Source organism: Dipodomys spectabilis, unplaced genomic scaffold (assembly GCF_019054845.1).
Source record: "Dipodomys spectabilis isolate Male_0828 unplaced genomic scaffold, ASM1905484v1 ptg000112l, whole genome shotgun sequence".
In the NCBI taxonomy this organism is placed as follows: Eukaryota; Metazoa; Chordata; class Mammalia; order Rodentia; family Heteromyidae; genus Dipodomys; species Dipodomys spectabilis.
In genome coordinates, this window is record NW_024870789.1 from 4,554,825 (window position 1) to 4,567,935 (window position 13,111).

Here is a 13,111-nt window from a genome sequence, read left to right on the forward strand (position 1 = left end):
CCACAATTCCACTGGGGGAGGGAGGGGGTGGGGGGCAGGGCGGGGAAGGGCAGGGCCAGGAGAGGACCTGGTGGCCGTGCGGCAGGCCATCCAGATGGCTTGTCACAAACCTGCCGGGCCACCCTCCCGGCCTGGGTCCGCTAGTACTCAGAGCTGCTGGATTGTGCTAGGAGCAGCAGTGCTGTCTCTGGCCAAACCACTAACACGCATCGCTTCTAAGCCGATGTTACTAAATCCGCTACGGAAGCCAGCGGGGAGTGGGGGGCATGGGCGGGTACATGGCTGCCCCCCATAGCTGCCTTGGGGTGACTGTGACCCTTGCCAGCCTGTACCTGGGGGAGGGACATCAGGCCGCCCTCCTGGAACTGGGGGCCCGCAGGGGTGAGCGCTGCCCCGCACCTCACGCTTGCCGTGTGGCCTGGGGCCAGTGTGGTACCAGCCTTGGTCACCCTGGCTCCAGGCCAGGGCTGCCCGAGGCCGCAGGGTGGAGAGGGGCTGGTGCGGGCATAATACTGAGGCTGGCGGGGCCCAGCCGGCTTCCCACCACCTTGTCCTAGGGGCCAGGGGCAGGGGCAGCGGGGGCACGGCCTGGCCCTGGCACCCAGACAAGCGTCAGAGCAGCTTGCTCCGGGGAGTCTCTGGCAGGGTTATCTCAGCTTCTCCCTAAGAGTTCCAGAAGCTTCTTCATGCCCAAGTGAGGGCTGAGACGGGCGGGCTGCGGTGGATGGCAAGCTCCGGGCACCTCCTGGTCCGGCAGGGGCAAGGTTGCTATGGTCACAGCTGGCCACGCCGCCTCCAGGTCCATGGGGTCAGTGCCGGTCCTGGGGGGCCAGGATTTGGTCAGAGAGGCGGGGAGGAAAGCAGGGCCAAGGCAGGAGGGCGGGTGGGCATGCGGGGAGAGGACCCGCAGGTGCCAAGGCCCTGGGGCAGGAAATGTGTGGGTTTTACAAGGAGCCCAGGGGGAAAGGCTGGATGGATGGAGATGGGAATGGGGGTGGCAGGCCCCAATTTCCCCGTGTGCCAGGGGTGAGCCCGCCCTGTGCACCGCAAGCCTGGCAGGAGAGCAGAGCTGCAGGGGTAAGGTGCAGGCCACAGGCACAAGGTAGAAGCCCAGGCTCAGGACGTGGGCAAGGCTGCGCTGGGCTCCGGGCCCTGCAGAACAGCAGTGTGTTGGGTGACAGCTCAGTCTGCCCATAGCGGGCAGGGGCCAGGCCTGAGCAGGGCGGCAGCGGCAGAGCCGGGAGCTGGCCGGGAGAGGGGGCGGTGCACCTGCACAAAGCACGGGAGCCTCTGATACAAAAGGGGCTAGGAAAAACATTTTTGGGGAGAGGAGATATTGGAGTTTGAACGCATAGCCTTGTACTCTCATTCAACTCCCCCCACCCCTTGGCGCCCAATACTGGGCACCAAAAAAACTCAAGGGCTCTACCACTTGAGCCACAGCTCCACTTCCAGTATTTTGGGGGCTCATTGAAGGGAAGAGTCTCATGGATTTTCCTGCCCAGGCTGGCTTCAGATTTCAGCCTCCTGAACAGCTAGGATTATGGATGTGAGCCACCAGTGCCCAGCTAATTTTATTCATTCATTCATTTAGGTTGGTCGTGGAGCGTGAACTCAGAGCCTGGGCGCTGTCCCCAAGTGCTCTTTGCTCAAGACTAGAGTTCTAGCACTTTGAGCCACAGCACCGCTTCCAGTTTTTTGGTTCACTGGCGATAAGAGTCTCACAGACTTTCCTGCACAGGCTGGCTTCGAACCTTAATCCTAACATCGCAGCCTCCTAAATAGATAGGATTACAGGCATGAGCCACCTTACCCAGCCTGCCTACACAATACCGATATGTTGGGTACAGTGGCAGTTGGCTCAGACAAGAGGCTTAGAAGGCTGGGTGCGGCTTGTGATCCCAGAGCTCAGGAAGGGGGCGCAAGATGCCAGCCAGGCGTATGAGTACAATGAGACTCTGTGTCGAGAAAAATGGGGGTGGGGGTCACTGGGGTGTAGCTCCATGGCAGAGCGCCCTCCTGGCACACACAAAGCTCCGGGTTCATTCTCAGTGCCAGGCAAAGAAAAAAGGCAGGAAGGACGTTGTCGCCCCTGAACGCGCCTCTGTGAATGGCCTCTTGTTTGGGGCACACGCGTGCACGCACGGGCAGGCACACACATGCCGCTTCCTCTGCGTTTAGTGCCTTCCCAGGTGTCCTTCTACGGGGGTGCCTTTACCTCCTGCTTCTGGGCCTTGTCTGGTTGATGGATGCCATTGGCAGAACCGGAAGTGAAGGTCTGCAGGAGGGGGGGGGACGGGCAGAGGCCATGAACCCGGTGCCCACTGGGTGGGGCCAGTGCCCAACACCAACATCCCAGGCCGGGCTCCATCATCCTCCTCCCTCCCTCCCTTCTGCTCCCTCCCTTTTCCTTCCACTTCCTCCCTCCAGGCTGGGCAGCCCGTCTCTGGTTCTTCCTGGCTCGGACCCCCGCAGCCTGGGCCCCAGTGCTCACCTGGGCCCGATCAGGGCCCCGCATGGCCTCCACGAACTTCTCCACTTGCCGCGTGAGCTCCAGGGCCTCGCGCAGCGCATCCTCGGTGCTCAGCAGCTGGTGCTGCAGGCGGAGCAGCTCCGGCGCGGATGTGGGGTCGATGAGGGAGAAGCGCCTCTGCTCGGCCAGGCCCCGGTCCTTGTCCTGCGCAGAGCTTGGGGTCAGCGCTGCCCCAGCCAGGCCGCTTACCAGAAGCCCTTGAGGCCCACGTACCCCGAGGCACTGGGCCACCAAGTGCCCAGAGATGGCTCTGCCTGGCCCTTGGCCTGGCCTCCATGCCAGCCTCAGGAGGCTGGGCTCACTGGGCTGACCCCCACCGCGCCTCAGCCTGCCATGGCCCCCCTCCCACTGTCCCGCCCTGTCCCTCCCACAGGCCCTGCCCAGTCCCCCAAGTACCAGCCCCGTGAGCTCCTCCCGCAGACCCCGGATGTCATCCTTCAGTTTCTGTTCCTTGATCCGCCACTCAGCCTTGTGCACCTCGCGGCTCAGGTCTCGCTCAGGTCCCGGCGAGTGGCGATTGGCCTCCAGGAGCAGCACCCTCAGCTCGTTCAGACTCCTGGGAGCACAGGAGGGGCGTCAGCCCGCCACCACCGCCGGGGCCCAGCACCCACGCGGTGACCCTTCCCCGAACATGTGTACTGTGCGCATTACCTGGGGTTTGAACTCGGAACCTCGGCCCTGCCCAGCTCGCACCTTTTGCTTTTCGTTTGCTCTTTAGTGTCTCACATGGGACTCAATACTGTGATCCTCCTATGTCCACTTCTCAAGTGGACAACAGAAGATCTGGCTTGTTTGATACTGGGCGCCCATCTTCACCTCCCACATAGCTGGACTGTACCCCACCAGGCACCCCGTTAAAGCTTGCTTTGAGAAAAGCAGCTGGGGCTGGCGGCTCGCGCCTGTGATCCTAGCTACTCAGGAGGCTGAGACGTGAGGATCGCAGCCCAGAGTGCAGTGTGCTGCGGGGGTCGAGGGCGGGGGGGGGGGGGGCAGGCTGGCTCACCGCTCCTTCCGCAGCAGCTCCCGGCTGAGGGTGACCAGCTGGCCTGAGCCGTCATGAGTCCGGCGGGCCGCGGCGTCCAGCTCCGCCTCCAGACGCCGCTTCTCCTTTAGCAGTGCGTCCGTCCTCTTCTCCGCGGCCTTGCACTTGGCCTCCAGCGCTGCCCAAGGCCATGGGGAGAGGGTTGAGCCCTTCGGGGACCCAGGTCCACCCAGGGTGCTGGGGCTGGGGGGGGTCAGCCCGAGAAGAGGACCTCACAGAACAAGACAAACTCCAAAACCAGTGCCCAGGCAGTGGGTAAGGAAGAGGTGCCCCTTCCTCAGGGCATGGCACACATGCAGCAATTAGACAAGGAGGCTGAGCTGTGGCCCAGGGCCCCTGACTTCTGTGGACTCCCTTAGCCACGTGATGTGACAGGGATGGGGGGGTCCTACAGGAACGCAGTCCAGCATTCAGAGGAAGATGATGACACCCCCCTCCCCTCTCCCCACATCGCCTCTCTGTGCTGGTCCTAGGTCTTGAACTCAGGTTCTGGGTGCTGTCCCTTAGTTTTTTTTAGCTCAAGGCTGGTGCTCTACCACTTGAGCCACAGCTCCATTCCAGCTTTCTTGGTGGTTAATTAGAGATAAGAGTCCCACCAACTTTCCTGCCTATGTTGTCTTTGACCTCAATCATCAGATTTCAGCCTCCTGGGTAGCTAGGATTACAGGCGTGAGCCACCAGTGCCTGCTAAGACCAGTTTTTCTGAGATTGCCAATCCCAGAGCCCTGGCTTCCCCTGCCCCTCCCTGTGGCTGGCTCCGGGTGGGGCCAGCTATGGCCTCCCCCCACCTCTACCCGAGCAGGCAGTCTCGGTGTCTCTCCTGGTAATGGGGTTCAGACCAACAACCACAAACAGCTGCGGACAGACAGGGCTAAGGGACGGAGACTTACCACTTACTTGGGCCCCAAGTGTCTCGGCCTGGGAAGTCAATGCCATCACCTCTTTGTCCCTCTTGTGGAGCTTGTCCTGCAGGTCTAGGGCAGAAGAGGGGCTTGGTATGCTCCGGGGAGGCCTGACCTCTCCAAGGAGGCCACACTGGGCCTCCAGGGCCCAGCCCTTCCACACTCTTCGCTGTGAACTGCCCTGTGTCCTGGCCAGGGCAGAATGCTGGACCACACGCCAGTCACTCCTGTGTCCTGTGTCACCAGGCACTGGGACAGACCAGGCTCCCCTCCCGTTTGGTTCCTTCTCTTAGACGAGGTCTAACGATATAGCTCAGGCTGGCCTAGAACTCCATCCTCCTACCTCAGCTTCTTGAGTGCTGGGATTGTAGGTGTGCACTACCATGCCCAGCTATAAATAAAAATACCAAGATTCGAATTGTGTGTGTGTTGGCTGGTACTGAGGCTTGAACCTGGGGCTAGGGCACCCAAGTTTTTTTGGCTGGTGCTCTACCACTTGAGCTATACCTCTAGCCCTTCTTTTTGCTGGGTATTTTGAAGATGATGTCTTTACAACTTTTTTCTGCCTGAGCTGGACTACAGGTGAGCCACTGGTGCCCAGGGCCAAAGGAATTTTTAAAAAGCAAAGGAGGGGGCTGGGAAGGTGGCTCAGTGGTAGAGCGCTTGCCTAGCATGCATGAGGCCCTGGGTTCAAATCCTCAGCACCACATAAACAGAAAAGGCTGGAAGTGGCGCTGTGGCTCAAGTGGTAGAGCACTAGTCTTGAGCTGAAGAGCTCAGGGACAGTGCCCAGGCCTAGAGTTCCAGCTCCACAACTGACCAAAAAATAAGAAACATAAACAAGAAAAACAAAGGAGGGCCAGGCACCGATGGCTCCCGCCCGTCATCCTGCCGTCCTAATCTAGGCTGGTGGTGGCACAGTAGGACTGCCGCCCAGCCATTCCTATGGATCCTACTCACCCTCTAGCATCTCCTTCATGCTCATCTTCTCCTCCGAAAGGTCATTGGCCTCGATCACCTGGAAGAAGGCAGGGTCCTGCCTGTTGCCTGGTCCACCAGCCCCGCCCCCCCATCCTGTATAAGGGCCTTGATGCGGTGTCCAGGGCCACCATGTCCCCACGCAGCCTCCCCATGACAGGGGCGGCCCCTCGGCTTCACCTCCATCAACTACTGCTGCAGACCTCCATCCCTCCTTAGTCACGGTACTACAGCGGGTGCTGGGACTCACACCCATAATTCCAACTATTCAGGAGACAGGTCTGAGGATCATAGTTCAAACCCAGCCTGGGCCGGGCGCTGGTGGCTCACGCCTGTAATCCTAGCTACTCAGGAGGCTGAGATCTGAGGATCGCGGTTCAAAGCCAGCCCGGGCAGGAGAGACCGTGAGACTCCTATCTCCAATAAACCACCAGAAAACCGGAAGTGGCGCTGTAGCTCAAGTGGTAGAGCGCTCGCCTTGAGCTGAAGAGCTGAGGGACAGCGCCCAGGCCCAGAGTTCAAGCCCCACGGCCGACCAAAAAAAAAAAAAACCCAGCCTGGGCAGAAAAGGCTATGAAACTTATCTCCAGTAAACTACCAGAAAACCAGAAGTGGCACTGTGACTCAAGTGGTAGTGAGCTAACCTTGAGCTGAAGAGCTGAGAGATAGTGCTCAGGCCCAGAGTTCAAGCCCATGACTGACAAAAAAAAACCCCAATTTTTAAAAATATATATTTTGTTTTTTTAAATTGAGCAGGTATAGTGGTGTGTGCCTTCCTCAAGAGGCTGAGGAAGGAAGAAATGGAGTTCAAGGCCAGCCTGGGCTACCTGGTAGTTGGGAGCTGGTAGCTCATACCTGTAAGCCTAGCAACTGAAAAGATTGAGATCTGAGGACTGAAGTTCAAAGCCAGCCTAGACAGGAAATACATGAGACTCTTATTTAATTAGTCAGCAAGAAGCTGGAAGTAGAGCCGTGGCCTTGAGTGAAAAAGATAAGGGACGGAACTCAGGCCCTGAGTTTAAGCACCAGTACAGGTACAAACACAAAAGAGTCTGGTACACAAGTCAAAAGACTGTAGAGCTGGGCGCCAGTGGCTCACGCCTGTAATCCTAGTTACTCAGGAGGCTGAGATCTGAGGATCTTGGTTCAAAGCCAGCCTGGACAGAAAAGTCTGTGAGACTCTTATCTCCAATTTACCACCAGAAAACCAGAAGTGGCGCTGTGGCTCAAGTGGTAGAGCACTTACCTTGAGCTGAAGAGCTCATGGACAGCGCCCAGGCCCAGAGTTCAAGCTCCATGATCAACATAAAAAAAAAAAAAGACTGTGGACAGTGCCTTGCGCCTCCTCTGCCCACTGTCCACAGAGCCCATGAAGTGTGCAGTGCAGCCCGGCAGCAAGATGAGCAGAGCCGATCAAAGCCCATCCATTTTACTTTGTCCTTTCCAGATTATGTCTGAACCTGGAGCCACAGGGGGCCCCTTCGTGACACAAGGGGTGGGGTCACCCTCAGGCCTGTCACCAAGGTCTGCAAACCTCGGCAGCTAAGGGTACCAAGGTCCAAGGCTTGGATCAAGGTCCAGCCTTGATCCACCTGCCCATCAGCTTCCCTGTGACTGGCCTGGCCGCCTCCTTCCTCCAGCCCAGATCTGGGCAAGCAGGGACCATGCGAGTGCTTGGGGGCTGGACACAGGAAGGACTTCACAAACAGCCCCCTCCCCCCCCCCCACTGCAGCCAATGCATGGAGCAGGGCTGCCTGGTGGGGACCCTTGGGAAGCTGGCCAGGTCTGTCACTGGCCACCCCTCCCATGGGGCTCTGTCATCCTGGCACCTTCATGAGCTCTGCTGGCCACCAGACTGGTCACCCTGCCACTGGGCACCAGGGCAAGCCACGCCACCCCAGGGCAATGTGGGGCTGGGCACAGGCATAGCACCCATTCTCCTCTATCCCAGGGTGTGGCTGGCCACTCAGGAGCCGGGAAGGCCAGTCCTGCAGAGCGCCCGGGAGCCCTGGCTCTGGGGACAATTGCTGCCTTCACGGTGAGGGGAAAGGGGAGGCCATGCTGGGCCCCTGGGCCAGTGCACTTGTTGGAGATGGGCACCCAGGTGGGCAGCTTCCCGCCACATGGCTGTTCTGTGGGGACTGAGTGTCACGTCCTCTGAGGGTGGCCCCGGGGGTGGAATCCAGGGACTCCACCACGGGACCCATCTCCAGCCTGTCACCATCCTGACAAGAAGCATTTGGAGATTACAGCTTGAACTCAAGCCCCACCCCGTCACTCGAGCCACCACCAATCCTTGAGCCAGGCCTCCAGTCCCCTTTTGCCTTGGAATTTTCTTTTTCTTTTTCTTTTTTTGTCGGTCATGGGGCTTGAACTCTGGGCCTGGGCGCTGTCCCTCAGCTCTTCAGCTCAAGGCGAGCGCTCTACCACTTGAGCTACAGCGCCACTTCCGGTTGCCTGGTGGTTTATTGGAGATAGGAGTCTCACGGTCCCTCCTGCCCGGGCTGGCTTTGAACCGCGATCCTCAGATCTTAGCCTCCTGAGTAGCTAGGATTACAGGCATGAGCCACCAGCACCCGGCTTTTTGCCTTGGAATTTTCAAGGCAAAATCTCCCCCATCATCATGCCCTGGGATTCAATCTCCTACTTGTGCTGCCTGCGGCTGGGGCAGCAGACATGCCTTGCTGCGCCTAGCCTTCGGTTGTGATGGACTCTCAAGCATATCTATATATATGCATATATATATATATATATATATTTTTTTTTTTTTTTTTTCCATTTTGTCAGTCATAGGGCTTGAACTCTGGGCCTGGGCAGTCCCTGAGCTCTTTTTCTCAAGGCTAGCACTCTATCACTTTGAGCCATGGCACCACTTCTGGGTTTCTGGTGGTTACTCAAGAGATTTGAGTCTCACAGACTTTCTTATCCAGGCTGGCTTTGAACTGTGACCCTCAGACCTCAACCTCCTGAGTAGCTGGGATTACAGGCGTGAGCCACCAGTGGCACCTGGCCTCTCAAGCACTGTACTTTTATGCATGAACTGACCTCCCATTGTGATCCCCAGAGCTCCACCTCCCCAGAAGCCTGGACTATAAGCATCAACCACTGTGCTGGGCAGGTTGCATTTTTCCTTTTTTCTCCCTTTGCTGGGGCGAGGGGGAAGTTGTGCCTGCCAGGCAAGGGCCACCCCCCCCCAGCCCCTCTCAGGGTACCTGGGAGGCCCTGGGCCACCACACAGAGGCCCATCCCACCCACACCCTGCCCAGCTGGCCTGCAGGAGCCGCCTACGTGGCTGTGCTGAGCCGAGCACAGGGCCTCGAGCGCCTGGAGTCTGTTCTCCGCCACCAGGAGCTTCTCCCGAAGCCCCTCGGCCTCCGCCTTGCTCTGGGCTTCGGCCCGCTGCAGCAGCTCGAAGTCCAGCATTTTCTTTTCGGCCAGGGCGATCTGCTGCTTGAGGAACTCGATGGCCTGCGCCTGGCCGCGGTACTCCACATCCAGCCCCTCCAGCTCCTGCACGCGTAGCTGGGCATCCTGGCACCGGTCCTGAGCCTCCCGCAGCTCCTGCCGGTGCTGTGCGGCCTGGGCCTCCAGCTGGGCCTGCCACTGCTGCCCGAGGCCAGCCAGCTCGTCCTGGGCCTCCTGCAGCTTCTGCTGCAGGCCCTCCTTCTCCTTGGCGTGCATGGCTGCTTCCAGGTCCTGCTTGGCACGCAGATTGCCCAACTCCAGCTGGTGCTCCATTTTGATACCCTCTATCACAGCCTTTAGCTCTCCGATCTCCTTCTGCTGGGCACCCGGGCCCGAGCTCAGCGTAGCCTTGAGCCCCTCCAGGGACTTCTGGTGGTCAGAAGCCAGCGAGTCCAGCCTGGACTTCCAGTTGTCCATGAGGCCCATGTTCTCGTGCGTGGCCTGCCGCACCTTGGCCTTCAGGTCGGCCACCTCCTGCGCGTACTTCTCGTTGGCCGCCCGCAGCCTGTCCGCCTCGGCCTGATAGGCCTTCAGCGCCTCCTCATACTTGTCCCGGAGCGCGCTGCCGTCTGGCTGCCGCTCCTGGCTGGACAGCAGCCGCTCCCGCAGCCGCAGCGCTTCGGCTGCCTCGGGGTGGTCCGCAGGCAGCGGCCCTGACTGCAGCAGGCACTGCTGCAGCTCCTGGATCTCACCGCGCCGCAGGCTCAGCTCCTCCTCCAACTGCAGAACCCGAGACTTCTCAGCTACCGTGGTCAGCTGTTGGGAGAGAAAGGGTGGGAGTCAGGTCGCAGGTCGGGAGCCCTTCCCAGCTACTCGGGAGGCTGAGACCTGAGGACCGAGATTCAAAGCCAGCCCAGCTGGAAATGTCCACGAGACTCTTATCTTCAACTGACACCAAAAGCCAGACATGGAGCTGTGGCTTGAGTAGTAGAGTGCCCGCCTTCAATAGAAATGCTGAGGGGCAGCACCCAGGCCCTGAGTTCAAGCCCCAGTATCGGCACAAAGAGTGGTCAGCAGCCGGCTGGACCGCAAGAGGACACATATCAGCCGGGGAAAAGGCACCCCTCCCTCCTGGGCACTGGCTGCACCCTAATAACGAGGAAGCCACATGTGTGGGCAAGAGAAGCCATCATCTTGTGCCTAAGGGCTGTGCAAGCTAGGCAGGCGCTCTACTGCTTGAGTCATGTCTCCAACCATTTTTGCTCTTGGTGTTTACAGACAGGATCTTAAACTTTTTTTTTTTTTTTTAACTGGAGGCCAGACTGAGACTGTGATTCTCCTACCTCCTCCCAAGTGGCTGGGATTATAGGTGTGCACCACTATGCCTGGTCAAGCTAATGTTAGTTCCAGTAGGCAGAGTCCAGAGTAGCTTTGCCATCCCCTTACTCTAGAGGCCACAACATGAGTGGCTGGTACCCAGAGGGGCAGGTAGGAGGGGTGGCCGAAGGGGCAGGTTTCAGGCCTCCAGCAAAACAGACCTGTTGGGGGTCTCTACCCTCCCAAAGGGCCCCTGATCACGTCAGTGGTCACAGATCTGGAAATAGCGTCTTTAGAGGTTCTCCTGCTGGGAGGGGAAGGTGGCTCTGTGGTAGAGTGTTTGCCTTGCATGCATGAGACCCTGGGGTCGATTACTCATCACTACATAAGCAGAAAAAGCCAGAAGTTGTGCTGTGGTTCATATGGTAGAGTGCTAGTCTTGAAAACAAAAGAAGCTCGGGGATAGTGCCCAGGCCCTGAGTTCAAAACCCAGGACTGGCAAAAAAAAAAAAAGAAAAAGAAAGAAGTTCCCCTGCTTCTCTGAGGACTGAACTTGGGGTTTTCCAGCTACACAAGCACCCCATCCTGCATTTGTGTGCATTCACATACATTTGCATGTGCACCTGCCATGGAATCTGGGGTCTGGTGCATGCTGCATCAATCTACCCCGGGGCTACAGCCCTAAGGCCTTTTAAAGTTTTGAAACAGGCTCTCAATACATAGCCTGGGCTAGCATCCATTTTCTTGCTTCAGCCTCCCCAGTGCTGGGATTACAGGCATGCCCATGCCACCTGTGTGGATGGAGTTGGCCATTTGGAGACTGGATGGGTGTGAACACAGCTTCGTGCACACGGATGCTGAGCCGTGGCTGTGTGAAGATGCCCGTGTCTGCAGACACCCGCACGGTGCACGCTCTTTCCCCATGGCCATCAGCGCCCCTCCAAGCGCATGCTACTCCTTGGAACTCATGGCACCTCATGCCCATGGCAGCCTTCCTGGACTCCCCATTTCACCGGGTGCTGCAGTCAGTCCTAGGACCCATGGAAATGCGGCACAGCTCTGCCCTGCAGATGGGGGGGGGGGATCTCGGCAAGTAGGCGGGTAAACGCCCAGGGACCCCAGCTCCCACAGCCCCAGCGTGTTTGGGAATATCTGCTTCCTCCGGAGAACAGGATACGCCGAGAGCAGCCAGAGGCAGAGAGGAGGTGGAAGGGTGGCAGGGCCGGGTGGGCACGGCGGGCGCGGCGGGCAGCAGGCGCATTACCCTGTTGTCCGCTAACTCCCTGAGCAGCCGCTCGGCCTGCGCCTTCTCCAGTAGCAGGCTCTGCTCCAGCTCCCCAATGCGGGCGTGCTCCAGCTGGGTCTGGGTCTGGCTCCACCCAGAGACAGGGGACAGGGGACAGGGGACACAGGGACAGGATGGGAGAGGAAAGCCAGAGAGAGAGACAGACAGACAGAGAGAGACAGAGAGAGAGGAGAGAGGAGAGAGAAAGCAGGCGTCATCGTCCACGAGCTGACAGACAGGTAACAGAGGAGCAGGAATGGCTCAGGAGAGGTGTGGGGGAGCGGGCGGTGCCCACTTCCCATGCGGCCCGGCTGGGGTACCACGCACCCCTCTCTGGAGGCCCTCAGTCCTTTGTTCACTCAGCTTGGGGCCCGGCATTGGTCTCAGGCATAAGGTCCTACACGTGGGACCCCAGGATTCCTGGCACCCCAGGGGAAGTTGTGAACATTTCGACCCACGCCATCTCGACTGCCCGGGCTGGGCTGAGGCAGGGCCAGGCTCCATCTCCATCCCTGCCCCCGGCCCCCACCACACGAGCACAATACCACTTTGTGCCCAGCTTCCCACACCCGTGCCGGGCCAACAAAGCCACATATTCTTGGGCTGGTGTGCCTGGCATTTGGGCTGCCCGTGATGGCTCCCCAGCGCGGCGGTGGGCGAGGGCAGCACTGGCGGAGAAGCAGCCTGACCCGGGCGAGGCGGGACGGAGACGTTGCTGAAGAGATAAAGAAAAAGGCTGCATGCAAGCAGCATGTGGGGGCCTCACAGAAATCCTGCAGCCCGACCGCCAGGACCCCGCCCTCCTCACACACCAGTGATCTAGAAATGACACACAGTACAGGGAGAGGTGGGCATGGGGGTGCACGTCTGTAATCCCTGCACTTGAGAGGCTGAGACAGGCTGACTTTTTGCCTGGGCTAGCCTCAGACCTCAATTCCCCAGATCTCATCCTGGGCGGTCACTGGGATTACAGATGTCAGCCACTGCACCTGGCCACCTAGCGATTGTCTTCCTGCAGCTTTGCTGACCACACAACAACACCGCTTCACAACCAAACAAGCAAACCCTGACATGGAAGAGAGAACAAGGCCTGGTGCCATATTGCCCAGTGGCATCCAGCAGAGCAAGGCCCACAAGTTAGACCCCACAAGGGGGCCTGTGCCGCTTGGGAAGGGGAGACTCCTGGGGCAGGGGAGGGGCTCCCCGTTTTCCAGCTCCAACCACTTGCCCGCGCCTCATAGTCCATGCCTAAAGGGGAAAGAGGCTTCATTTCTGACAGCCCACTGGGGCCTCAGCCACCAGGCGGCCAGCTGAGTTCTCTAAAGATAGTTGATTCTAGGCTGAGCGCACTGACTGACGCACACTGCAGTCCCAGCATTCTGGAGGTGGAGCCAGGAGGATGGCCAGCCTGGGCTTCGTAAGAAAACTGAATCTCACAAAAGCTTGGGCTGGGCTGGGAAGGTGGCTCAGTGGTAGAGCGCTTGCCTTGCATGCATGAGGCCCTGGATTCCATTCCTCAGCACCACAGAAGCAGAAAAAGTTGGGAGTGGCGCTGTGGCTCAAGTGGTAGAGCGCTTGCTGTGAGCTGAAGAGCAGAGGGGCAGCGCCCAGACTCAGAGTTCAGGCCCCACAACCGGGGGGTGAGGGG

The 13,111-nt window shown here is 59.1% G+C and overlaps 1 protein-coding gene across 2 annotated transcripts in view; it reads right to left on the reverse strand.

Annotated features, from left to right (window-relative positions):
* Clip2 (CAP-Gly domain containing linker protein 2) overlaps positions 1–13,111 on the reverse strand; it is a 42,964-nt gene continuing 29,853 nt past the window's right edge. Inside the window, exons 9-17 of one of the 2 annotated variants that reach the window (XM_042688048.1) lie at positions 11,443–11,547; positions 8,745–9,677; positions 5,438–5,495; positions 4,466–4,549; positions 3,537–3,693; positions 2,930–3,089; positions 2,495–2,677; positions 2,219–2,278; positions 1–821 (exon numbers count right to left, since the gene is read on the reverse strand). In XM_042688048.1, the coding sequence (XP_042543982.1) occupies positions 810–821; positions 2,219–2,278; positions 2,495–2,677; positions 2,930–3,089; positions 3,537–3,693; positions 4,466–4,549; positions 5,438–5,495; positions 8,745–9,677; positions 11,443–11,547 (1,752 nt within the window). In that variant the 3' untranslated portion in view covers positions 1–809. The remainder of the gene's footprint in view (positions 822–2,218; positions 2,279–2,494; positions 2,678–2,929; positions 3,090–3,536; positions 3,694–4,465; positions 4,550–5,437; positions 5,496–8,744; positions 9,678–11,442; positions 11,548–13,111) is intronic. The other variant, XM_042688049.1, reaches the window with a different exon arrangement.